Source organism: Blennius ocellaris (genome assembly GCF_963422515.1).
Source record: "Blennius ocellaris genome assembly, chromosome: 17".
Taxonomy (NCBI): Eukaryota; Metazoa; Chordata; class Actinopteri; order Blenniiformes; family Blenniidae; genus Blennius; species Blennius ocellaris.
Genome location: NC_137666.1, coordinates 8,827,151 through 8,851,813, shown reverse-complemented (window position 1 = coordinate 8,851,813; position 24,663 = coordinate 8,827,151). Strand labels below are relative to the sequence as shown.

The window sequence follows — 24,663 nt, the reverse complement described above, 5'->3', positions numbered from 1 at the left end:
AATGCTCGAGGCTCGGATTTCAGAGTATCGCTCAGAAACCCCATGAAAAATATCCAGCTCTCTGCATTCATGTCAAATACCCAGATGAGGAGCGGTGGTGGTGGTGGTGTGGGGGGGGGTCTAGGTGAAGGGTAAATGCTGCACTCATGTGGGGAGAATGAGCAGCGCCTTTCTCTCTCTCTCTCTCTCTCTCTCTCTCTCTCTCTCTCTCTCTCTCTCTCTCTCTCTCTCTCTCTCTCTCTCTCTCTCTCTCTCTCTCTCTCTCTCTTGAGTCATATGACAGGACATGCGCACCATCATGTGCTGCTTCCATGTCCTCAATGAGTTACTCTTGAGTTGGAGCCAACAACTTTAAAGGCTTCAGGTTTCATCAGTCATCTGTTTTGTATGTTAATAAAGAACTGAGATGGACGAGAAGAAAATGCCACTCTGAAACTGGGAGCATTGTAAGCAATATGCTGCCTCAAAATAAATAATATATAATACAAATAATTTGAAACTGTTCAAGGGTTGATCTTGAAGATAACACCCCCCCCCCCTTCAAAATTAACATAAGTGTACGTAAAGTTTGTTTTTTTTATTATTATTTTAAACAGAATTTGGATTCATCTCTGGAATTCTTATGATAAAATAATTTCATTTCAGTTTTCAGTTTTAAATAAATTTGTTCAAATTTTAGGTGTTATTTTTCCAGTTGCAGGTTTAATGTTTTCATCTTAGGATTTTATTTGTTCACATTCAAATCCTGGTTTCAGATTTCAGAATTTTTCTTTTCTTTTTACCTTCAAAACCTTTTTTTTTAAACTTTCAGATTGTGTGTGTGTTTTTTATTTTTATTTTCATTTGGTGAACGACGGCATCAGAAAGAAAGCTAGGGATATTTCCGAATTGTCTTGCCTTCAGAAACAGTGGGTACTTTGAAAGCTATATATCAATGCTCTCAAATATATAAACTTTAGACTGCGAAGTCAACGCTACTGCGTGGCTCCGTCATGACAAATAGGCACTGACTTCCGGTAGTGGCAAAGAGCCACTAACCTTCCCCATTACAGTGAAAGAAAGTACAGCTAAACTGAGTCTTTACAACCCAGCTGGCTCTTGACAGCTCTGTTAATTCATCAGAAATGAACCTTAACAAAATTATATTTTAGAAATATACCAATTTATTACCTTTGTGACAGTCAAAGGACCTGGAATAAATACAGGGAACAAGGACAATCTCTCTAAAAAGCATATGTTTATTTAAAAAGTTAAATGTATTGTTATTGATGTAAAATAATAGATAGATATACTGTTTGTGTAAATCTGTTTTAAATGAGTGAAACAGCCAAAGCGCAGTTCTTCAAGCGATAACCATATTTCCGATTGTCCCTGAAGGCAGCAGACTGGGGACTCGAGCAGTCACAGGAGTCGGTGACGTGAGTGAAGGAATCCAGCAGGAGTTTCCTGAGTTAAGTTTACATACTTTCAACAAGGTGGAGCTGCGACGTCGCGTTTTTCACAAAGAGGGGAGGTCAACTGTAAGTATTGACGCTCTTGAGAATTATCTCTGCGGGCTTTATCCCTGACTTAGTTTGTTGGCGGCAGTTTTGGCAGTTGACAGGGAAGCGGAACTGGCTAACCAGCGAGCTAGCTTCTCTTAAGCTAGTTCAACGAGGCGCCCTCCGGATCAGTTTGCGATCGACAAACAACTTTTTACAGCATGTAAGGAAACATTTAACTGCTTTGACGCCGTCTTCGATACTTTTTCTGTCATTATTGTAACTTTTCCCCATGAGTTTTTGAAGTGTGTTTGGCAACAACTCGTGTGTTGGGTGTGGGGGTTCACCCTGAATCCCTTTTTAAACAAACCACCTTTCGATCATGTTTCTCATTCAGTCACCTGCTGGATCAAGTGACACGGGTTTACGTGGTGCCTCAGCACTTATCTGTGTTCCCATCGGTCGTATAATCTCAGTCAGCCAACACATCTTTAAATGTAACGATGGGAATAATCAACTACTTGTTATGAGTGTCTTCCGGGTGTGAAAACCTCATTAAAAAGCTCTTTTCTGCTGTAAATCGTTAAAATATAACGCCCTCGTTCTGGTGTATTCCCAACAGCATGATCTCATTGTTTGTTTTTTGCTCACGGGTTTGTATTATCAGTCAACCACCCTGCCCAAACTGCCTCCAACCCCACTTCAATCCAAAATGCAGGTAATGACTTCATTAAAAGCAAGAAATCCAGCAATGAATATGTTTAGTAAAATGTGCTTAAAAGTCTCAAGTAGAGCTGTAGCTGGAGGATGTGTCCTCAACATGAGTGGACTAAGACACCACTGTGTGCAGGCAGACAGATCTGGAGAAACCTGTTTGGGCAGAAGAACAAGAATTGTTTCCCTGAAGGAGCTCTGTTGTCATAAGTTTGCTGGTGCTGTGAAGAAACTACGCCATTATGAATGGGTATGTCTTTTAAGGCTTGTTAAATTCTTCCTGTTGTGTCACGTTTCTGCCTTGTTTTCCAAACATGAATTGAAAACGAGACACGGTTCGATAAGGTTAAATTGCACAAAATGCAACATCGCCTGTCTATTTGTAGCATTTGAGTGCAAACCTCTCATCATTGAGCCGTGAGGATGAATCAATATCTTGCTCTTTGTTGGTCAACTTTACTGGCACAAGGAATTGATCTTTTAGCGTTGACATGTTCATCTGCTCTTGTTGTGGGTATCAGAGGAGTGCAAAATGTGTGAATGAGCCCACCGTCGGTGTTACAGTTGTAAACGCACATCAGTTGTGCCAAGTCCAATAATCGGTTGGGAAAAAGCAGTCAAGCCTGTGTGAACCAACTGCACTCTTGTCCACAAGAAATGCAGAGTCGACAACATTAAATCCTCTGCACTGTCTGCCAAGTAGATTATCCATTTTCCTCTTCATTTTTTTTCCTCGGGATGTTTAGTCGCTGCAGGTTTAAAAGGGAACATGAGGTTCAAGGGTTATTGGCAAAACAGGAAAATGTCACTTGCACTGTAAAGGAAAGGGAATGAAGAGAGAGGGAGCTTTCTGGGTCTCTATTTTAAAAAAAAATGATGAAGGCTATCTGCTTCTCTGTCCTTGGCTGTACAGATTTGTGCATAGCAGAAAACTTATAGATTATTTAATCATGTGATGGATTTGATCTCATGTTACCTCATATGTCCTTGGTTGTCTTTACGGCAGGTATTTCAGTGTGCTTTGATTTTAGATTATAGGAACATTTAATGTGGATTCATATCTGCTGAAATGTATTGGAAGACTAATTTGGACATCACATGTTCAGACAGAGTTTTAGCAGCTAATGGATGTGCTACTGAATTGATCGTCTTCTGAAAACACAGCTAAACCACACCTATTGCTCTAGTTTCTGAATTGTGTAACTCGACAGAATACTTGGTACAGCGCACTATTTTGCGGCGAGCACATCTGTGGCTGCTGCTGTATCTTTCTTTGCTACATTTCTCCTTTATCCTGCTTTCAGATCTCAAACAGAAGAATTGTATTCATATCTGCTTTCATCTGCCAGGCTTTGTCTGAATTGTTTCAAAGACTTGTTCTCTTCTGCACCGTTTAAAAAAAAAAAAATACATCGAGAGCACAGGGGGGGAAAAAAAGTCAATTTCCACAACACATGGCCCTGAATGAGGAACCACAATCAACTTTTTCTGCCACTGCTGTTCACAGCTTGGTAGTGACACATCCTTATGCTGCCCTGCTGTTGTACATATTGTGCAAGATCATGAAATCCGAATGCTGATCTGAACGCTATTGTGGCCTTTTTGTTAATTATTGAAGTTGATCTGCCACAAGTTGGGGAAAAAAAACTGGAGTGTTTGTGGCACTGCTCTCCAGCTTTATTAATGCTCTGGCGACACTGAGTATCGTTAAGCCTTTAGCATTAAGCAACCAAAGATGGAGCTAATTAGCATTTTAATGCACTTACTGTACCTGCTCTTTTTCAGACATGGCAGCTGCGTGTATGTAAATCTTCCGCCGTGGTCTCAGTCAGTTAATTAGATGCGGTGAATAACCTCTGGTGCACAGCGGTCCCTGCATGCCGTCCATAAAGATGCTTGTGAGCATGGAGTCTCTCATCCTATAATAACATTTGGTGTCCTTGGCTTTCTCGCATCAAATCTCATCGCATGTATTTCATGTGATTTATTTATCTTATCGTACATGATTAGTCTGTCATAAATATTTAAGAAGCTCATTTCGAAAAAAGCTTTGTTGTTGAGAGTAGTTTTGATGTCAACATGAGAGGGAAAAACTCATCAGTCGGTTTTGATTCTCCAATCAGGTTATACAAAGCACTGAGGGGATCATTCTTGTCTTAACCTATTTAGCATCTCTGCTCGTATCCTCTTATAATCAGTTGCTACATTTCTGTGTGTCCACTGTGAAAGCTGAGTGCAGTGTTGTTTTCGCCATCTCCCATGTTCACTTCTGCACATCACAATGTGGTTTATCACTACAGGCCTTTTATAATGATCACAGCGTTCATCCCACCTCCAAATCTAAAGGAAGCAATTGCTTATATAAAGTCCTTTAATTTCTTCTTTTTTTTTCTAGTTTATTGATATTTTCTGTGTCCCTGAAATGTAGTGACATTTTGGAAATGAGTTTTTTTTGGAGTCTCGATACAATGATGAACAAAACAAAGTTTAAAATGTGGATAACGCAATAAGTATAGGCATCCAGGGCTTGTATAACGCAGCTGATATAGTTAGAATATCTCGTATAAACCAGGACAATACAAATCTGATAAGCATTGAAAACAATCTTTCTGCAACTCCTTTTTTTTTTTGAGAAAGTTTCTCCATGATGTTTTTATTTTTTAACATGAACTGTTTTTCTTTCATGGTTTCTTTTCCAAGAGATACACAACATTAATACCATCATTCAGCTGAGAATCCCAGCATTTCTGCTCATATGGCAGGAAATACTGCTTGAAATGGTCCAAATAAATCAACTTGGTATGATTTTAGATGACTTCTCTTGAAGTGGTTGAGATATCTTGCCTTATTTGTATTGGGGGGGGGGGACCTTATTTTTTAAAATCTCCGAATGGCCTCTTTACAATAAAAATAAACAATTATATGGTAATTTCTGACTTCAGCAATCAGACAAGGACAAATATATCAGTAAAACTATTCAACACCGCATCATTATTACAACTTTTTTTTTAAAGAAAATGTGTTTATTTCTACATGATACCCACTTGAACTTGTTCAACGATATTTGTAAATTCCAACTGTGGCTACAGATTGTTATTCAAAAGTAGAATATGTTATTAAATCCTGTAACGTGTATTTCCAACAACTTCACGACTCTTAATTTTCCTTTTGAAGCCGGAGTTGCTCAGTTCCATCGTTGTTAGCTTATCTGACTGTTCTTATTACTCTGCAGCTAAGGTTTAAATTATTTTTTTTTTTAATTCAGTGTGCTGACTCTATCACTCCTTTAAGACCAGGGAAACTACCTGGTTTGTTTATGTTTTGCATGATGATTGCGTCTCCATTCCTTTGACATGAACATAGCAAACGTTGTGTTTTCATGATGACATTGAATCATATTCACAGTTTTAGACATTGGATACAGAAAAGTGTGCTTTGATAATGATGTGGATGTCATTCAAAGAGAATAGGAGTTATATATTTGAAAATTAACAATATTTCAGGGTGATGTTTGCTACAACCTGAGCTGTTTTATGCTTCACAAAGCAGATCTTGAATAAATCCTTTGTGACCCAGTGAAGGTCATCTCAGTCCTCCAGACACAAACACAAAGGATTAAGGATACCAGATTATATTTATCTTAAGTTAATATTTCAGTAATAAGCTACTAACTTCAGTTTCTCAAAATCTGTTGTCATATTTTTGGTGAAGTTTTACAATCTTTTGCTCTAACAGCAGCATATAAAATAATGTAACTTAGTTGCCGTGTCTGTTTTGACTGCTTTACATTTGCTTGTTCAGGCCCATTATTTACACACCAGTACCAATAGTCGCCATGCAAGTCACCAAGATGGAGGCCAACTTGGGGTTCAGGGTCTTTGTTATTAGAAGATTAAACCAGCCGAGTCTCGGCCACCTCAGAGGCTAAATGCTCATAATACTACTAATAAAGCAGTAGCTTGGGGTACAATTTACACCTCATAATAGTAAGTATCTGCTCGGTTTGCCCACTATTTAGTATTTAAATCTTTTTAATGCACAATTCTGTAGCCAGTGAGTTTCTTCTTTCAACGAAGAAAGCTCCTACTTTACATCTACATATATTTACTATAATGTATTTTAGAGGAATGTGCTATGAATATTTTATGAAGGTAAGTTAATCAAATGAATGCTCTTGACAATACAAATGAATGTGGTTGGAAAGATACTTTGTACTTTTTATTACAATTGTTTTCTAACCAAGGGAATATATACTGTGTACTCATTTATAATTGAATAGAATTTAATTAATGCAGCAGTACATGACTTTCAGTACATTTTTCTGTACTTTTCAAACCTCTATAAACTGGGGAAACGCCAATCATTACACGAGTTCACTTGATTAAAACTAGACTTTAAAAAAAAAATGTCATTTTCATATGCTGTAGACGATGTGCTGTTTGAAAAAAAATTACTCATTTGACAAAGTGTGTCACCTTTTTCTAAGAAGACTCGGGTCATATTTGTGGCTCTGTCCTCATCGATTCCTCTGCTTTCTCTTCCAGGCCACAGCACATTGAGCTTGGTGCCACGGGAGGAGTCTCCAAAAAGGACACCACCAACATGGACGACATGACAGTGGAGCAGATCACGATGAGGGCCAACCAAGTGACTGACGAGGTACTGAGTCACACACACACACACACAGAAGGCCTCTTTCTCAGGGCAGCTCTTGTCATTGCGCTTTTCTTTTCTTTTTTCTTTTTTGCTTGAGTAAGAAACTTTCTTAAACTCATGTTAGAGGCTCAAACTTGTACGGATGGACAGCAGGGATGAGCTGCAGAGCTCTGAAAAGTTAGTTGCAGGTGTTTGATTACTTTCAATAAGAAGTGTCCCCGATGGAACCACGTGCTGGTACTTATTCATTTAATTAATTGCAGTTAATTATCAGCATCATCTATCATCAGAAGTTCCATGAGAGAAAATTAGAATATAATCATCAATTAAATGAAAGTCAATTAGACTTGCTAATATTGAATTATGAATTGATGTATACATTTCCGGTCAAATGAAATGGACATATGACCACAACCTGCAGCAGAGGATTGCTGTTGAGAGTTTTGGTTTGGCTTTCACTTCGTAACAACACTATTGCGCATATTCGGATATTCCACAATTTTTTCTTCACCCCGATTCCGTTTTTCAAAATGGAGTATGATTGAATCTAATGCAGCAGCGGCAGAGGAAAAAAGGAAGCGTGAGAGAAGACTTTGACATTTGGGGAAATACCTGCATAAATACTCATTGCAGTGTAAGACACGCTGCCTCAGTTTAAAGGTTAAAAGCGGCCCACCAACCAGCACAACGGACGCTCATCGATTAAGACGCCATCGTTTCTCAAAATAATCTGGAAATGATGGTTTAAAAACAAAGCTAATCAGCAAATAAAATTAATTACATTTGCCACACCTGCCTTCATTAACGTGTGACCAGAATTTATTTTATCCATGCTAAAGATGGCCAGGTCTGGCCTGGCCGAGGATGAGAAGGAAAAAAAAAAATTTAGGATTTGCTGCATAGCAGACCTGAAAGAGCACGGGGTGGGTAATTAGATTCATTGCATTCCAAGTTTATTATTAAGCCAGGCATTAATAGGAAGTGTGCAAGGCTTTACGCCTAATTTAGCCTGATAGCTCCCTTACCCCTCTGTGGTTTTGACAGTTTGAATGTTGTCAGCTATATCTAAGTGTTTTATTATCAAGGAGATAATTGTTTAATCAGCACTCCAGGGTATCGTACAATCAGCCATCTGATTCAGACGGAGGCATATTAACTCGCTGTAGCTGCACACGTCACCTTCATGTAAATGTGTCTGTTTCGGTTGTTTTATGTTCTACTTTTTTTTTTTTTTTTCCCAAGCTATTTTCTTCTGCTCTCTCTGCTTTCTAACTTAACTTTGCAATGTTTCCCTTTTATCTCTTTCCTCCTCCTTCTGCTGCCTGGCTGTCCCAGGAGATCATACCGTGGACAGTTTGTGGGAGGGTCCCTCTGCTAATACTACTTACCACTCTGGCCTTGGGTAACCACAGAGAACGACTGACAATATATCAGGAAAACACAGGAATCTGTGATGATACGTTTGTAAAATCATGTCAAACATGAGCTTTACTATGTTTCCACTCTTTATAATTTGTATTTACGTCATTTAAATTTGTTGACCGTTCCGAATAATCCTGGTATTTTGCAGCCCGTTAATGCTCGTGATTGTGCTTTCTCTGGGTAGAGTAACACCCGAATTCTTTGTTTGAAAGCCTCACATGTAGTTTGCTGGAACCTGCATGCAGCTCACCTAACCATCCCATTCAAGCGCTCCCAAACGAATGATAAAAATACCCCACAATTGTCTGTATCTCAAAGATTTCTCACAGCACCCCAATCTGGAAATTTTGGCTTCGACCACGTTTTCAGGCCTAATTAGTCAAGTTCAAGGATTTCAGGAGACATAATGTAATGTTTATCCACCCAAGTGATGTTTTGGCTTCGCCAACAGAAACCTGGCTGTGCTCGTGGAGTCGCTCTCGCCAATTCCATGTTTGTCTGTTTCTCAACTCGCTGATTAATGTATTCAGAGCAAACATAACACAGGGAGAATGAGGAATCTGGTCCCCACTCTCTCTTGTTAACAGTTCATTAGCGATGGTAACAATGGAGTCGTGCCCCGAGTGGCTTCCGAGCTCGCGGCTTCGGACGCTCGTCTCTTATCGCCGGCATTTTCTATTAATAGAGACTCGGAAGGCGTAACGCACCTGAACCGACCGCATTCCAACTCGCCTTCGACACTTTTCGTCGCCGTGTTGTGCATCTGTGTGCGTCCGTGTCATGCTCGAGACGAACAGCCGTGTGTAACGCAGTTGAATCTTTGAGTGAAACCATCGATTAATATAAAAAAAATGTTCAGCTCGTAAATATTAATTTTACAATGTAGACGTGCAAAGACTCAAAAGAAAATGTACCGGAGGAATGAAATCGTTTTGCCTTTTTATAAATACCAGAACATTCATAAACAGAATAATCCATCAGCCAATAAATTTGATTTAACTTCACAATAATTGCTGACATTAAATGGATTTTTATTATACATGAAACTGTGATTAAAAAATGTTAATTTATCTGTTATTTGACAATCAAAGGCCTTTTTTTTTTTTGCGTAGTAAAAAGCAATTCAGCATGCATAAATGTGGGATTTATTGCTTTATTTAATAACGGTTTTAATAAAGTATTATTGCAAAGAAATGTCATTTCCAAACAAGATCTTGCCTTGAAGTTCACGTGATAATTTTTCAGGTTTAATTCTTAAATACTTACATTAATGTTTTTTATAGGACAAAAAATAAGCTTTGTAAATCAGTTGACCAAGTAAAATGCATTTTTAGTCCAACTAGTAATCCAAAAGTATTGGAAAAATGTATAAACAGCATTTATTTGGAAAAAATCTTCTTGAAAAGCTAAAGTAGAGGAAGTAAATAAAGTCAATTGACTATTAAATTATGTTACGTATAATAAATAAAACATGTAAAATCTATTCATGGTTGGGTTAGGGTTAGGGTAAGTACTCGCGTTAAAATAAAACGTTTTGCCAGATTGGCCATGAATACAGTAATAATCATTCTATTTTTCAGGGACTCTTATTCAGCCTCTATCACGTCATGTCGGTAGCAGTGAAGGTAAAACGGGACGGAGGAGCACAACAATCAGGCAACAATCAGCAATTACCTGCAGCTTCAATCACTTGTGTATCTAGTTGTGTAGATTTGTAGCTATCTATAGTTATACATTTCTGAATATGAATACTGCTGCTTTATGCATGTTTCATGTTTATCTTTTCACTTTCGTTATCTACTCTTATCGTCCTCATTTTAATCCCCATCTTTCCTCCCGCTGTCTAAAAAGCCCCATTCGCCGATATTCGGCAGGTTTGTTGGAATTAAAGAGGAAACATCTTGACCACCGGTCCCGACGTAAATCATACAGAAATCGGTATTACGACATTAGCGTTCCAGTTACCAAACCACTGCCCTATAAGTTTGACGTGAGCATCTATTTTTTTTTTTTTTCTTCATTAGCGCGATCTTGTTGAGTTACATTTGGGGGATGAGAAACTAATTGAACCAAACAGAAGAAATGTATTGAAAAATCCTCAGTGTGGCTGCACTCCAGATCACTTCCGGTCTTATTCACTCCGTGTGTGTGGAACCTGCTTTTAGATAATGACCTTCTTCACTTCTCATTATTATTATTATTCGTTAACACCTTTTTTTTTTTTTCCCCAGTCACTGGAAAGCACACGGAGGATGCTGCAGATGGCGGAGGAGGTGAGACTGACATTTCTGCCCTTACTGACGCAAAGCCCAGTTTTTATTCAGCTGAGCTTTCTAAAGGCCACTAAGTGTGTCCGAACATTTCAGATCGATGAATGAACATCTCAGCAATGTAATATCCAAGCTTGCAATTTCCGAGCACATGAAAACAGAAGAGTGTTTAACATGAATAGAAAGGAAATGTGAATGGAAAAGGTTTTATTCTCCCTTCACAACAGAGGTATTCTAATGACAAGGGGGGAAAAAAACGTGTCAGAGATATTAGATTTCATGTTCTGAGCAGCGCTAATACCCTCATTCATTTTTGAGGTGAATCCGCTCTGAACATGTCCTTAATTTGTGATGCATTTATTCATCTGCAGTCTTTTTTTTTTGTCGGTGCTGATTTTGTGTAACGTTTTGTGTTTTCAGAGCAAACAGACAGGCGCCAACACCATGGTGATGTTGGACCAGCAAGGAGGTAGCTACTCCGCTTGAATGATGCATCTTATTAAGCCACGTGTCTGCTTCCTGCTTTGCTCGTCGTTATTCTTCAACGCTTATTATCCTCTTCAGAAAGAAACATTTGGCTGGTGCTAAAATTACCTAAATGTCTGGGGTGCACACCTTCGTAAGTGTTCAGCTGCACGAGTATGAATAAAGAGCATAATGAGAGCACGTATAACCTCCATTGTCAGTCTTTACACAGGCGAGTCGGCTTATATGTAGAGTCTGGTTAATTAAGCACAACATGTAGTTTATGATCCCGGACATTTCAGATCTTCTAGTTTCTCACTCAGTTGTTCCAAAACGCAGAACAAAAACACTTGGTGCCCTCACGATCGCTGGAACAACCCGTGAACGGAATTGATTTGGGTTGGGATTTGTAAAATATGTTCTTTTAATTTTATGTTTGAATCTGTTATCTTCTTTGGATCTTTTAGCACTATTTGTTTTTTTTTCTTCAATTTGACTGTCTAACTTTCAGGTTTCGATTTAATCAGTTCATTAATGTTTTAGTGTGTTTTCCTTCTCCTCTGAGGCATTATACACACAATTTGTGTTTCTCTGGGTTTTTGCAAATGCATTTACACAGATTTTTCTCTCCTTTCTATTGATTCTATCCAATTGTTTTGGACATGTAATAGTCTTACCTTTAAATTTTTGCATTCTGGATAGACACATGTATGTACACATGTTTAAAATGTTTGTCAGTCATTTGTGACACACGTTGAGTTACATTTGATTGGCTGTAAGGCATGACATAAATAAAGATTGATAGACTGACTTCCTAATATTTTCTATTAATCATTACTTGAGGCAGCCACAGTCATCGTCACAGTCATGCGCGAAAGGAAAGATTGCAAGGACAACGCTTGAGAATAAAATGCCTGAAGAAATGTGACGTATTTTGTAAACTAAAGTTGAATGAATTTGACTCAACCTCAGTAATAATAATAATCATAATAATATAGTGTTTAGTAAAAGAAGAAAAGCAGCAGAGGTGCTAGTATGCGCATGGCCTTCATTTATGGCTTCAGTATTGTAGAAATATGAATAAACTTATGTTTGTTTATACTATTTTATTCCCGTGGTTTGCTTTTAACTAGAACTTCAAAAGCAGTGTTTCATGTGCACTTGTTATTAATGTGTTCATGTACTTTTCCGCTTCCTGTACACCGCCCTTTTTTCCCCCCCTCCAAATTCTCTATTCCTGCATTGACCCAGTTATTGACCCAATTTAGGATTCCCACACGGATCATTAGCTTAAATTTGATCTTTTTGAAAAAGGTACTAAACAAGCCAAACTAACCATTTGTGGTGGTTGTGAAGCTGACGCGCTCCGTTGTGTCCGTCTGTGTTTCAGAGCAGTTGCGGAACGTGGAAGTGGGGATGGACCAGATCAACAAGGACATGAGACAAGCTGAGAAAAACCTCACTGACCTGTCCAAGTGCTGCGGCATGTGTGTCTGCCCCTGTGACAGGTAGCCTGCACACTCAAAAGTCAGGGTTGTTTTTTTTGTTTTGTTTTGTTGTTGGTTTGTTTTGGTGTGATGTCCTGATGCGTTTCTTCATCTTTAGACACAACGATGTAGAACAAAACTTCATATTGATGATCTACGATTCAGCTTCGTAGATTCATCGTTCATTTTTAAGTGACAGAATCACCTCAGGTGATCTTGTTACTTTAGTCTATTTTTTTTTTCTTTTTTTGTCTTTCATCAACAAAGCCTGTTCAATTCTCAAGGTTAATTTCTTGCAACAAACGAGGAGTATCCCGTTTTTAAATATTTTATATTTTGATTTCACTGAACCGCTGAAAGGTTAGCTGATGTACATTTTGGCTTGAAATTGTGCTTTGGGTGTTATTGACAAAGAGATCCTAAATATTTTATTATATTGACTCGCTGTTGGATTGAGGGTAAATTGTGGATGAAAACTGAACATCCAGGTTTCTGATCTGCTCCCAAGGTCAAGTCCTGCTTGTTTTGCTGATTCATGATTTCTACCAGACTCCATTTCTACCGCACTAACTTTATGTCCACGAGGTAGAACTGATTAAACCGGCCCATTGATCACATCATCCAATTAGGACTCTCGGAATTATATTTTACAATTCTTTGTTTTGTTTTTTTTAACAAAATTCATGAAGGTGAGTAACGCTGCTGCTGTACCTCCGATATGCAGCTGTTATTTTGCTCTTCTGTGATCACTGACTCGAAGGAGCCGACTTTAATCCATCCATTCAACACAAAACAAAACTTGATTCCTTTGTATGCTGCCGCCATATTTGACTCGTCACGTGAAAAAAAAAAAGTCTGAATCCAGAGATTTGGATTTTAACTTGAAGTGCTCATCCAACCTCAGTTCGCTTGTAAACACAGTATTCAATATTTTGAAGTAGTACGAAGTAGTTCCAAGCCCTGTTGACAAAACGGCCAGACGGTAAAGTTTTAATCAAATAGAAACACTCTGCAGTCTGCGTGTCACGTTGTGTTTGCATGGTTTATGTAGAGACGGGGGGGGGGCAGCGAGTTCTGAATATGTTGCACTGTTACATAAAATAAACTCTTACATCAAATAAACTCCGCTCTGCTGGATTTGACGGTTAGATTGTAAAAATGAGCGCAGAGCTGTGAAAACTACTTGTTTTGGCCCAGTGGCTTCTTTGTTGCGCGTCGAACGCCTCCGCGACGCGGCTCCCATCAGTCAGGGCCGCTTCACCTGAACTCGCCGTGAACTGCAGCCGTTTCATAAATGCAGTCGGTAATGGCAGCGTGTGACATTCAAAGAGAAAGATGTAAAAATGTGCCTGTCGGATGTACATTTTCTGCTGAAGCGATCGGCGCGATTCAATTTGTGAGCGTCGCCAATCGTTTCCGAGGTGAAGGTGAGACGGCGTTCCAAGCAAGCTACTGCCATGACGGCTACGTCGCTCTCCGCTCATCACATCGGAAACTCTGTTGTCGTGTAGACGGTGTTACTAATGATGGGAACAGATTTGATTCTAAACCTAAAATAAAATCTTCCCAAAATGCTTTCACTTTGGAGAAGACGGTTTCTTCATTATCAAGTCATCAGGTAGGGAAACTTTTTTCGATTAATTTTGCTTGTGACTGTAACAGATCTTAAACTTCCTGTTGATGCTTTTATGAATGATAGCATCCTTTTTTTATTACATTTTTTCTTCTTCTGGATTTTATCATTGACTCTGGCTCTTGTTTCCCTTCAGGGTGTCGTCAATCGAGAATGACCAGAAATACAAGCGCACCTGGGGTCTCGGTGGAGCTGAGGGCGACGGCGAGGCTAACAGGTCCGGCGTGGTGTCAAAACAGCCCGCGGGCGTCCGAAACGGCCAGGCCGCCCAGATGAACGCCTCCGCGCCGTCCGGCCCGTACATCAAGAGGTCAGGACCCCGGCTTATGATTCAGTCCTCGCAATGTTCTGGAAACGACTTGCAGTCCTCACTTCTCTAAAGTCGCATCCCGGTTCACAAGAAGCCTTGATTTGTGTTTTTTTTTGCCGCAGGATAACGGAGGACGCGCGCGAGGATGAGATGGAGGAGAACCTGGAGGCGGTGGGCGGCATCATCGGCAACCTGAAAGACATGGCCATGCAGATGGGAACCGAGATCGACAACCAGAATCAACAGATTGACCGCATCACCGACAAGGTGGGAGTTTTCAACTGTATGACAAAAGATTTGTCGTGTTTAATCAATGTTTCCAGAAAATGTGTCCGACATGTTCACCGCGATCATTATTGGAAGATTGTCTCGTGAACATATTGGTGGCAAAAGGTCTTTTTTGTTGCACTTCTGCTTCTACTGCGACTAATGTCGATAACAACTCTCCCGTTCATCCAAGATATACAACTGAGATGCAGTTTGTTTGGTTTGATTTACTAACTTTCGTTTCCACTCAGATTACTACCTAAGGTTTAGGCGTAATCTATATTGTTTCTATACATATTCATGGACACTGTCCTCCATGGATTTGTTCACAACCCAAAAGAAAGTACAAGATTAAAAGTGTAGTTGAACTTCTGACTCTGATCCTCCGGCTTTGTGAAATTGGATTTTTTTTCTTCTTTTTCCTTCTTTGATTCAATTGCAAAGAGCATTTTCAAGTGTGACAACACATGCTGCACTTTATTCGCCAACATAACTTGTTTAAAGTTTGTTTCTACGCAGGTTTACTTGGCGGTAGTCTCAGTGTCCCGTCGTTCCTGTTCTTTCCCGGCATATTGTGAATTTTATTTGCGCGACAGTCGATTAATGTTTTAACGGTTTTAGGACTGTGTAGCAAGACAAAATGACTGCCTGGTAGACAAAACGCCACAGGATGCCTTTTTAATGTTTGGGAAAGGAAAACATTTGAATGTTTGTGTAACTGCAACTTTTCACCTGGTTTTTCTCGCTCTGTACTTTTTTTCTTTTCTTTTCTTTTTTTTTTCTCAGGCGGACATGAACAAACATCGCATCGACGAGGCAAACAAGAGGGCCGACAAGCTCATCAAATAGATGGATCTTACGCTTCTGCCAGTTTTATCTATCAACCTTGAGCCTCTTTTGCTGCACACACACTTAATACTTGCAATCACACGCATACGCACACACACACACACACACACACACAATAAGAAATTGTCGCGAAGAACTTCTGCCAGCATTGTACCTGCCTCTCCTGCACTAAGATGTAGATACTGAACATTATTTTTTAAACTTCCCCTCCTTCACACACGCACACACACATTGTTAACACACACACACAGCTGTACTCATGCTGGACTGAGAAGCAGCGGAAGAATCAGAAACTTCCCCGGAGAGGAAGTGACTGACTGCCTCTCACTGCTGTTTATCACCAAACATGCGGCAGGCCTGTGGCGTTAGGTATCACATGACGACGGGGAGGGGTGGAGCACAGGTCAGGCTGCTTTTCGTTCACATTTGTCCCCCCTCTGATTTAGCTTTTCTCTCAAAGTCATCGGCTACCAACTGATTGTCTGCGTCTTTGTCTCCAACGCGAATGAATGGATGGAGGTTACTGGTCCGGTCTGAAACGCATCTTACGCAACTCCTCATTGGTTCATCGTTTAATTATTGTATCGTTTGTATTATTTTGAGATTATGTGCTTATTTAATTATTCTTCAGGCATAAGTGACGAGTGAATAAAGTTGTTTATTATCATGTTTTTTTCCTCCCCACGTCATTTATTTCATTTCACTTGTACAAGCTATTTCAAAAGAAAGCAGACCGTGTGGTTTAGAATGAGTCGTGGCAGATCTTTTCATGTTTCAACACAAAAGCACTCGCCCTTGAATGAGAGCAATTTTTTTTTTTTTTTCTTTTCTTTGAATCTAACTGATGGAAAGTCAAGTTTTCTAAGTTTGTGTAGAGGCATTGACCTTAATGTTAGGGTCTCAGTTTACTTTATTGTAATGCTGAAACCTACCGGCTCGGCTGCAGTGCCTCATATTTCGGCTTTTCCACATCTTTGCACCACGGAACTTACCATAGCGTTTTAATTGTCCTGTTAATCTAATTCCTCTGCTCTTTCTGCGTTATACCTCTCGGTTAATCGAGATTTATAGCTCCCTCGAGAACATTTTCCCGGCATATGCTGGGCTCCGACACAATCTGCTAATGTGCGGAAAATTAATTTCTTCCAAGTTTGATAATTGCACAGTGTGTAAACATATGAAAACAAATGTTTGATTCCACACCACTGTGCTGACTTCACAACACGTGGGTTCGTGTCACGATGGCACATGCAGCAGTGTTTAGGGGAGAAAATGATTAAGAACTGGCCTGCGATGTTGAAAATGGATCCCTTGTAGGTGGTCGGTGGTTGTGTTGTAACAGCCGCTGAATCACAGGAAGTGCCTCTTTGCCTCTACAGCGACAGTGAAATGATAAAATCTGATGATGGAAAGCGTAATTTTCTTTTTTTTTTGCCAGGCTGTGAAATTTCCGCTGGCAGCAACATGCAAAAGTGCACGTGTAAATGAAAGTTGTTGAAAGGGATAAACGTAGAAGCCGAATAAGTCCTGGCGGGTTTATGTTGAAGCTTTGCTGAGGAAAATTGGCTAATGACAAAGTAACACAATATGCTGAGAAATCTCTCCCGTATGCATCGACTGGCTTATTTGTTTTGAAGAGAAATGATAATTTGTGCGCTCCACTGCGGGGCACGTACCTACTGAGTTTGTAAAGGTTTAAATGAACAGTTATTCAGGGCTTTTCTACTCCTATAAGTGATCCTCTTCAGCCTGTTACTCACAAACTGAGATCTAATTAGTCGAGCCCGAAGCTGAATTGATGTCTCGGGGCTGTTTATTCATTGTTTCATCAACAGCCACTGGAATGTAAATACTACCATTTTGTCTACATTGAAAATGTTCATATACATCTGGTCTCCTCTGAAATTATCTCGCTCTAACAGATGACTGTTGTTACTGTTTGATGAGTGTTTGAACTGTTTTTACTCAATAAATCAATTCTGAACATCATTCAAATGCACTTTTCAGCTTCTTCTTTTTTTTTTTTTCCCAAATGAATTGCTAATCTGAAATGACTCACTATTCACTGCAGACAGCCCGGGGTAACAACTGAGGTCATGTTTTCAAAAAATTGAGCACATTTAAAAATGAAAATAAAAAAAAACACGTTTAAATAATAAACCCCACTTTAGTTCCAGAAGTAAATTTGAAACTTTATTCTCTTAAAACATATTTGATGTTTCCTGTCAACATTGTTTTTTTTTGGAATATTTTACATAGCGAGAGAGTACAAAATGCAGATTAAAAACCAGTGAAACAGAACAAGGCGGGTCGGTACGTAGTGGCGGAATAAACAGAGTGAGTGAAGGTGTCACATTTTTTTTAAGTATGGTGACCAACAGGAACAAGACCGAATACATGTGATGCAAGTCTCTCAAAAACACATTTCAAAGGTGCGCGTGTGGCTGACAAAGTACTCGTAGCGTTCAGTGGATGACCTTCACGCCACGAACACCTTTTTGACGTGTTGGCGTGTGTTCAGACTGTTTGTCACAGCGATCACCACCGGGCTACATTTGTAGAAAACTATGAACGGTCCTTCGACGAGGTCACTTGAGTTGGATCGTAGGACAGGGACTGAGTCCACAGTACAAGGCAAGGCGGCAGTGGGAGACTGTGAGAGAGAGAGAGATACCATCCGGGTGATAAAGGACCTATAAATACAGTGCTATACTGTACAGACTCTATATTATATACCCTGTATGTATAAATGATAATGCCTCTCTTTGTTATGATTTTGAGATCAAAATGATTTCTTCCCTTACATTCATCATTCGTTCATTCGAGACGCTTTCCCCCGGCTCCCTGATGTTTCTGTATGGCTTCAGGTGGAGACCACTGGTCCTTTTGTGTGGATTTGAAAAAGCAATCAGGTTCCATCTGACCCTCAGCTCGTCCCAACTCCTTAATGGCTGCAGTTTCCAATATACTGTTTTTTTATTTTGTAAATGAGAAGTCTTGGTTTAATTATGGGTTTGCTAAACTGTTGCCCCCGAAATCGAGTTCGTGAGACCAGAAGGGTGTTTTATAAAGAGTTAAATTCGGCTTATTTTAACAAGGCAGGAGTAGAGAATGAATAATAACTAACTCTGGAACCACCGGTTCCACATAAAACAATCGTGAGAAGGGGCTCGACTTACTGCAATCTTGCTGTGGTCCTGATTTCTACAGTGTTGAGGGGAAAACTGCCTCATACAAGCACTTTTATTGTCTTTATACACTCCTCAAAGGTCACTTAAGCCCAACTCACAACCGGTCTGAAGCTCTTTCACTCCCGAGTTCCTGTCTGATGTAAAATATGTAATTGTTTTTCTTTTAGTGCGTTTTGCCTCATAACTACCTGGGACTGAAATCCAATGAGTCATATTTATTTTGTAGGCTAACGCTTTCTTTTCTCCATCTCACTCTACCGTAGAGATGCAATACTGAAAGGTTACTTTGTTTATAAGAGTACGTGTGCTTATTTCTGCATTTTAAGTAGTGGACCTGTGTCTTGTGTGGCTGCAAACTGCACTTTCTATTTTTCCACATTCAATCCTGTTTTAAAACAAAACAAAACCAAACCAAACCAAAAAAAACCCCATCCTGCTTCTCTGGCACAGCTTTATGAAACACCCCTCTGACACACATACATATTCTAACACGAATCAGGCAGGTCTCGCTTGATGTTTCAAAAAAGATCACAATAGCACCATATCAAACTAAAACATACCTCATGCATCTGTAGAGATATATATCTATATATCTATATACTGTATATGTATATATGGTAATGAATAGATATGAAATTAAGAGTTTAGTACACAAGTGTCGACTATAGTTCAAGTTCACAGAGAAGTACTGCCACAGTTCAGATGATTGAGGTGTCGCATGTCGAACCCTTCACAGTGCATAGAGCATTTAGTTTGCATATGTAATTACACTTGGAGTGTGAGTGTGTGTGTTTGTGTGTGTGTATATATGACTGTGCGTATTTGTGTGTGTGCACTGTACAGCACTGCACCACCATTTACTCATCCCCCAAGCCTTCACGCAGCGTTTTACAAAGCTTTTCGAAGCTCATTAAATTCACCCCGGTGTTATGAGTAGCATCTAGCGCTCCAAATTCAAACGGCACAGTATTACAGTTCCCAACCATTTTCTAAGGCAGATTGACGAAAGTACCGCTCGGTACTCTTCGAGTCACCTTCCGTATTGTACATGGCGATATCGAAGCATGCCTCACGAAAAACAAAACTCGCAGCAAAAATAAGAAAAAGGAAAAGTTTTACGAACATTCTTTGGTTGAGTGTTAAAGGAGCATTCCTGTGCTTTAATATGACGCTTTGAATTTGGCATTTGATGAAAAGAACACAAAGAAAGGAAAAAGGTGGACCTTTGTAATCATAGGGCTTAAATACAGGCAAAAGAGTGATGGCTTTAACCTAAACTACAATACGTCTGTTAAACTCTCACAAAATAATATATATATATATATAAAAAAAAAGAAAATCGAGTGATTTAAAAGCTCGCTCTGATTGATTGTACACAAATACTACTTTCTCTCTATCCGGGTTGTCAAGGCAACCCCTCCTCCCAGTGGCTTTCCCCATCTCTCTCACTTCTTCTTGGCAAAGCGGCTAAACTTCTTCTCCTTGTCTTTCTTGGCAGCGACGGGCTCGGGGAGGGCGGCGGCGGCGGCGGAGGAGGAGGAGGAGGAGGGAGGGGGCAGGCTGTGGGCTTTGGCCCCAGAGGGCCCCGACGCCTCCTCCGCTGCCGGGGGCTGCACGGCCTTCTCCATGGCTCGGCTCCAACGCTGCAGCTCCTCCTGGAAGCACACACACACACACACGCACACACACACACACACCGAGCAGCGGTTCACAAAGGGGAAGACCTTTTTGTCTCGTGCTGTTTGAGTGAGTGAAGACTTCAATCGCTTTGTTTAGTTGTTGTTTTTTTTTGTTTGTTTGTTTTTTTTTCCTCTCTACAAACTGTTAATCTGACGTACCTTTGGAAATCAAATGTAAATATGTATGTGTCTGCGTGCAGCTTTCCACCCTGCAGCTGCACCTTCACTAAGGTCAGAGATGATTTAATCTGGTGCCTTTTTGACCAGTGGGATCCGTTTCAACTCACCTCGTCTTTACACTGGAACAAATATTCACTGCCGTCTCCGAGACTGTGAGAGGGAAATTGAAAGTGGAGTCAGAATTAACAAGCGAAGCTGGAAACACACGTTTCCCTCAATAAATGTTTTCCAATTTATTTCACACCTGTCCGAAACCTTTAAAAGAAAAACAGCCATATGTTGTCCAAACCCACACAATTAACTTTATATGGCGCTACCCCTCATGGCGTTTTATTATACTCTTCATTTTCTCGTCTACGTTTCAGACAAATTTGAAGGTGAGTCTCACCGAAGTTTTGCGACGTGCTTCTTCTTCTTGTAGTTGGTGAGGATCTCCCAGCTGGCGTTGCCGAGGTTCAGCGGGTCCTCGCCGTGAAACGTCACGCCGTGCCCAAAGCTTTTGGCGTCCTTAAAGGCCGAGAGCTGCCCCGGCTTCAGCACACAATACAAGTTGTTCCACGACCTGAGAGCGGCGAGGGATGAGAGGGGAAGGAAAAACACGACTTTAACATTTCAGAGAGACTTCTAGCAGTAATGCAAAAATCTATTTAATTTAATCCCAATTACAAGAGCCAAAGCAGCAGCACCACTCCAGTTAAATTACATTTTTAAATGAAGGAATTAAAAAGAAGAGGAGCAGTTGAGGCGCTGTAATAACTATAAATAGTCTTTTTCCAATCAAGAGGAGCTCAGCCAAATGTTCTAATCCAGTCCTGCAGTGGGCTGGTGGAGAGCAAATAAAACATACAAACGCCTGGTTTGCCAAATTCACCTAATTGAATTAATGAAGAGGAAGCAAACAAAAACTTGACTTTGGGAAGTCAATCTTAATGATTTTCAGGCAAGTTTTCCAAATATGTGTGCATATTTTATGGGAAACATTACATTTGAATTTAGTTTGCCAATTTATTTCATTTCTTATTTTAAATGGTTTAAACACAAAAAAAGCAAGGATTACAAAAAACAATGTACATGTTTCAAACTAACTACTGAAATTATTAGAGTTGTAACTTAAAACGTTCTTTTCTGTTGTTGTTCTGATTGTCATTTTCAAATTAAAAGTAAATGCACAGAGGAATAAAAAGAGATGGAAGAGGTGTTTTGATTAGAAGGGAGAGATTATGAGAGCAAATTTCTATTAAACATATTAAAAAATGTCTCACCACTGAGCCGCTGACGGCTCAATGGTGTCTCCTCAAGTAAGGCAGTATAATTTCAGTTCAGTTCAAATCTTTAATTGCGTGGTGATTATACATCTAAGAAATGTTTTTGCAGTTTTAACACAATTGTATTTCCCCTGCTGTTGATCCAGGCAGCCGTCGGTTCCCCTTTTTAATTGCTGTAAATTATTCACATAAATTAGATGACTTGTAACTTACTCCAGCTATTCTGATCTATGACAAAGGAGATGAATTTGTATTCATGAATTTGTAATGCTGTTTAGATGCAGACTGATTTACACACTAAAACGAATGCAGGCTGTGATCAATGAAGCAATGCAAGAAGTTTTTTTGTGCTGCAGGAGATTCTCCAAAGAACCAAAACACAATATTCTCCTCTGTCCTCTACCTATTTGAGGCTTTCTTTCCGGAGCCATCAACATCCAGTTTGCGTCCCAGCACTCCCTCCTGCAGCACCGTCTGAGCTCTGAGGGGCTCCAGCGGCATGGTGGCGGCCCGCTCCGGTTCTTTGGAGGTCGCTACAGAGACAGAGGGCTCCAGGTCCAGAGAGGCGCTCCCCCTCATCTCCGACACGACGGGCACTGTGGAGTCACCGGCCGTCCCCTCCAGCTGACCTGAGCTGGGCTCGGCGACACCAGACTGGAGAGAAAGAGAGAGCGAGAGAGAGCGAGAGCAGAGAACAAATCAATATGCTGGAACAGAGGTGACAGCGAGGGAAAGTCCAGAGGACGGGAGTGGAGTGAGTGGAGTTACTCACCAGAGTCTGTTCCTCAATAGTGTAGAGCTGCGAGGATTCCTCTACAAAGCCTGTGTCTTCTCTCCTGGAGGAAAGACAGCAGCATGGGGTCTGAACAATAACTTTTAAAAAGCAGCCAGGTGGAAAAAAATGCATAGGTGATGGAGGGAAAGACTTCAAGTGACTCAAAAGTTTAGAGGATAAGATTATCGATATATTCTCCTGCAAAGATCAAAACCAAACATGAATTAAATTATCCCCAACAACTAACAGCCCAAGTACTTCCACTCTTCAAGTTGGTCTGCTCGTACTTAAAATAGAACCGCTGCTCCGCGATTGTGATCCCACGCGAGCCAGTAAAATTCCAGCTGCATTAATTACTCATAATAAATGAACACTGAAGGAAAATAGTAGCTTTCCTCTCTCAGAGGTCACAGCGGCTACCAAAACCTCGTGTTTCACTTGAAGAGGCTCAAGAAAAAGATGTACTGTAGTGTGCAAGAATAACATTATCCTGTGCATCAATTCCATGGAGGAAATGCTCGAGGATGTCGATGTGGTCCAGCTTTTTACCTCCTTGGTAATTTACAAACTATTGTTTTGATGCTAGGTTGGTATCGCCTTGATTGCGTTGCTATTTTCTGCGGCGTTTCTATTGTTTGTTAGCCGAGGTAGGTTTTGTTTTGTTTTTTTTAATAACCAAATGCATCCTTTCTCAGGACTATTTACACAGCATTTACAATAGAAAGACTCTTGTATGACAACAGTGTCTGTTATGAAGAGAAAACCGCCCCCAGTGTTGTGGTGTGGCTCACTGCTGTGTTGAAATCGTTTCAAGACAACAGAGAATCTCAGTGGTAAAGAGGAATACACAGGAAGTATTTAGGATCACTTTGTTGTTAGTTTTTTGATCTCAAGGGATTTGTTGACGAAAATAAAGAAACAAAGTCGCCCCGGACGTGTCCTTTCATGGTGATTCTTATCCAATAATACCTCGTGCTTCAGCACATGCAGCGTGAACATGAAAGCCGGCGTGTTTCTGTGTTTGTACCTGCTGTCTTTATCAGAGCGTTGCTCTTCTTTCATGATCTCCTGCAACTCCTGTTGCTGGTTCCTCAAGTCCAACAACTCCAGCTGCAACACAGAGAGGAATTCTGTTCAGGATCCCATCTTCATATGTGACACATCAACATTCCCCATTTTGTTTGTTTTTCCAGCATTGATAAGTCGTTCATATCATTTGTGACGGCGATAAGGTTTAAACCGCACCGTAGTGAGCCGCTCCAAAGCGGAGAAGCGCTCCTCCCACGTCGCGGTGGATTTCTCGAAGGCTTCGTGTCTCTTGAGGAGTTTCTCCACCTCGTCCACGGTGTGACCCAAGTCTTTACTGGTCACGTAGGGCTCCTGAGCGACCAGCCAGGCCTCCGCCACCGAGGCGTCGCGTGCAAACTGGCACACCTCCAGCACTGAAATCATGAACAGCTTTTATGATTGATCTCATTTTGGTATATTTTTTAGCTGTAAAGTCCAAGAATTAACGTGGAAATGTAACTCAGTTCCTCCAGAAAAGTGTAATCTTGAATCAGTGAAAATTAGACAAAACTCCTTGCTTGGAGAGCATTACTGCAGTAGTTCTCAAACTCCCCTGAGGGGGGCGCCAAAGAGAGTGGAGGAGTTGCAGCAACAGGAGAAATTTGGGGGGACAGTGGATGCCTTTGTCCAGTCGGATTTTTCTAAATTGTAAGGAATCAGGATCAATGGAAAATCAGTGTTTGCTAAAACACAAATTTTGTTACTAACTGTATTGTGAGTGTGATGAAAAAGAAATTAAATTAAAATATAAAATAGGCTTCAGCATGAGACCATAAATAGCACAAGAATAATTGTGTTTTTCATTGCTTATGGCTCCCAACGGCTGTTAATTCTAATAGTATCTTGATTAAGATGAGGAATTTAATTTCAGAAGCTACAATTTGGTTAATAAAGAGTTTGGGAAACACAAAACAAAGTAAGACACAGGACTGGTTTGATTTTTAGAATCAT

The 24,663-nt window shown here is 40.2% G+C and overlaps 2 protein-coding genes across 8 annotated transcripts in view; one reads left to right on the top strand and one right to left on the bottom strand.

Moving 5' to 3' along the window:
• Window positions 1-1,394: 1,394 nt before the first annotated feature.
• snap23.1 (synaptosome associated protein 23.1) lies at window positions 1,395-17,533 on the top strand. 4 transcript variants are annotated; one of them, XM_080513360.1, is made up of 11 exons: window positions 1,501-1,520; window positions 1,588-1,704; window positions 2,149-2,199; window positions 2,336-2,445; window positions 6,740-6,854; window positions 10,505-10,546; window positions 10,964-11,012; window positions 12,399-12,516; window positions 14,265-14,438; window positions 14,561-14,705; window positions 15,492-17,533. In XM_080513360.1, the coding sequence occupies exons 4-11, from the start codon at window positions 2,438-2,440 to the stop codon at window positions 15,552-15,554; spliced, it is 714 nt and encodes a 237-aa protein (XP_080369486.1). In that variant the 5' UTR covers window positions 1,501-1,520; window positions 1,588-1,704; window positions 2,149-2,199; window positions 2,336-2,437; the 3' UTR covers window positions 15,555-17,533. The 4 variants fall into 4 exon arrangements, with proteins under 4 accessions (XP_080369489.1, XP_080369487.1, XP_080369488.1 ...); XM_080513361.1 differs by lacking the exons at window positions 1,588-1,704; window positions 2,149-2,199 and having other exon boundaries at window positions 1,470-1,520; XM_080513362.1 differs by lacking the exons at window positions 2,149-2,199; window positions 2,336-2,445 and having other exon boundaries at window positions 1,493-1,520.
• A 198-nt stretch (window positions 17,534-17,731) lies between these two features.
• The window catches only part of sptb (spectrin, beta, erythrocytic), a 43,367-nt gene continuing 36,435 nt past the window's right edge, over window positions 17,732-24,663 (bottom strand). For 3 of the 4 annotated variants that reach the window (XM_080513180.1, XM_080513178.1, XM_080513179.1), the window contains 8 exons: window positions 23,890-24,086; window positions 23,672-23,754; window positions 22,642-22,705; window positions 22,273-22,523; window positions 20,993-21,166; window positions 20,712-20,754; window positions 20,195-20,400; window positions 17,732-18,207 (listed from right to left, as the gene is read on the bottom strand). In XM_080513180.1, the coding sequence (XP_080369306.1) occupies window positions 18,120-18,207; window positions 20,195-20,400; window positions 20,712-20,754; window positions 20,993-21,166; window positions 22,273-22,523; window positions 22,642-22,705; window positions 23,672-23,754; window positions 23,890-24,086 (1,106 nt within the window). In that variant the 3' untranslated portion in view covers window positions 17,732-18,119. Of the gene's footprint in view, window positions 20,401-20,711; window positions 20,755-20,992; window positions 21,167-22,272; window positions 22,524-22,641; window positions 22,706-23,671; window positions 23,755-23,889; window positions 24,087-24,663 lie in introns of all 4 variants that reach the window. The other variant, XM_080513181.1, reaches the window with a different exon arrangement.

Bases quoted from the DNA above. Each gene is read 5' to 3' on its own strand.
- snap23.1 (XM_080513361.1), top strand. The intron at 6,855-10,504 runs GTACTGAGTCAC...TTTTTTCCCCAG, and splicing joins CCAACCAAGTGACTGACGAG to TCACTGGAAAGCACACGGAG. The intron at 14,706-15,491 runs GTGGGAGTTTTC...TTTTTTTCTCAG, and splicing joins TTGACCGCATCACCGACAAG to GCGGACATGAACAAACATCG.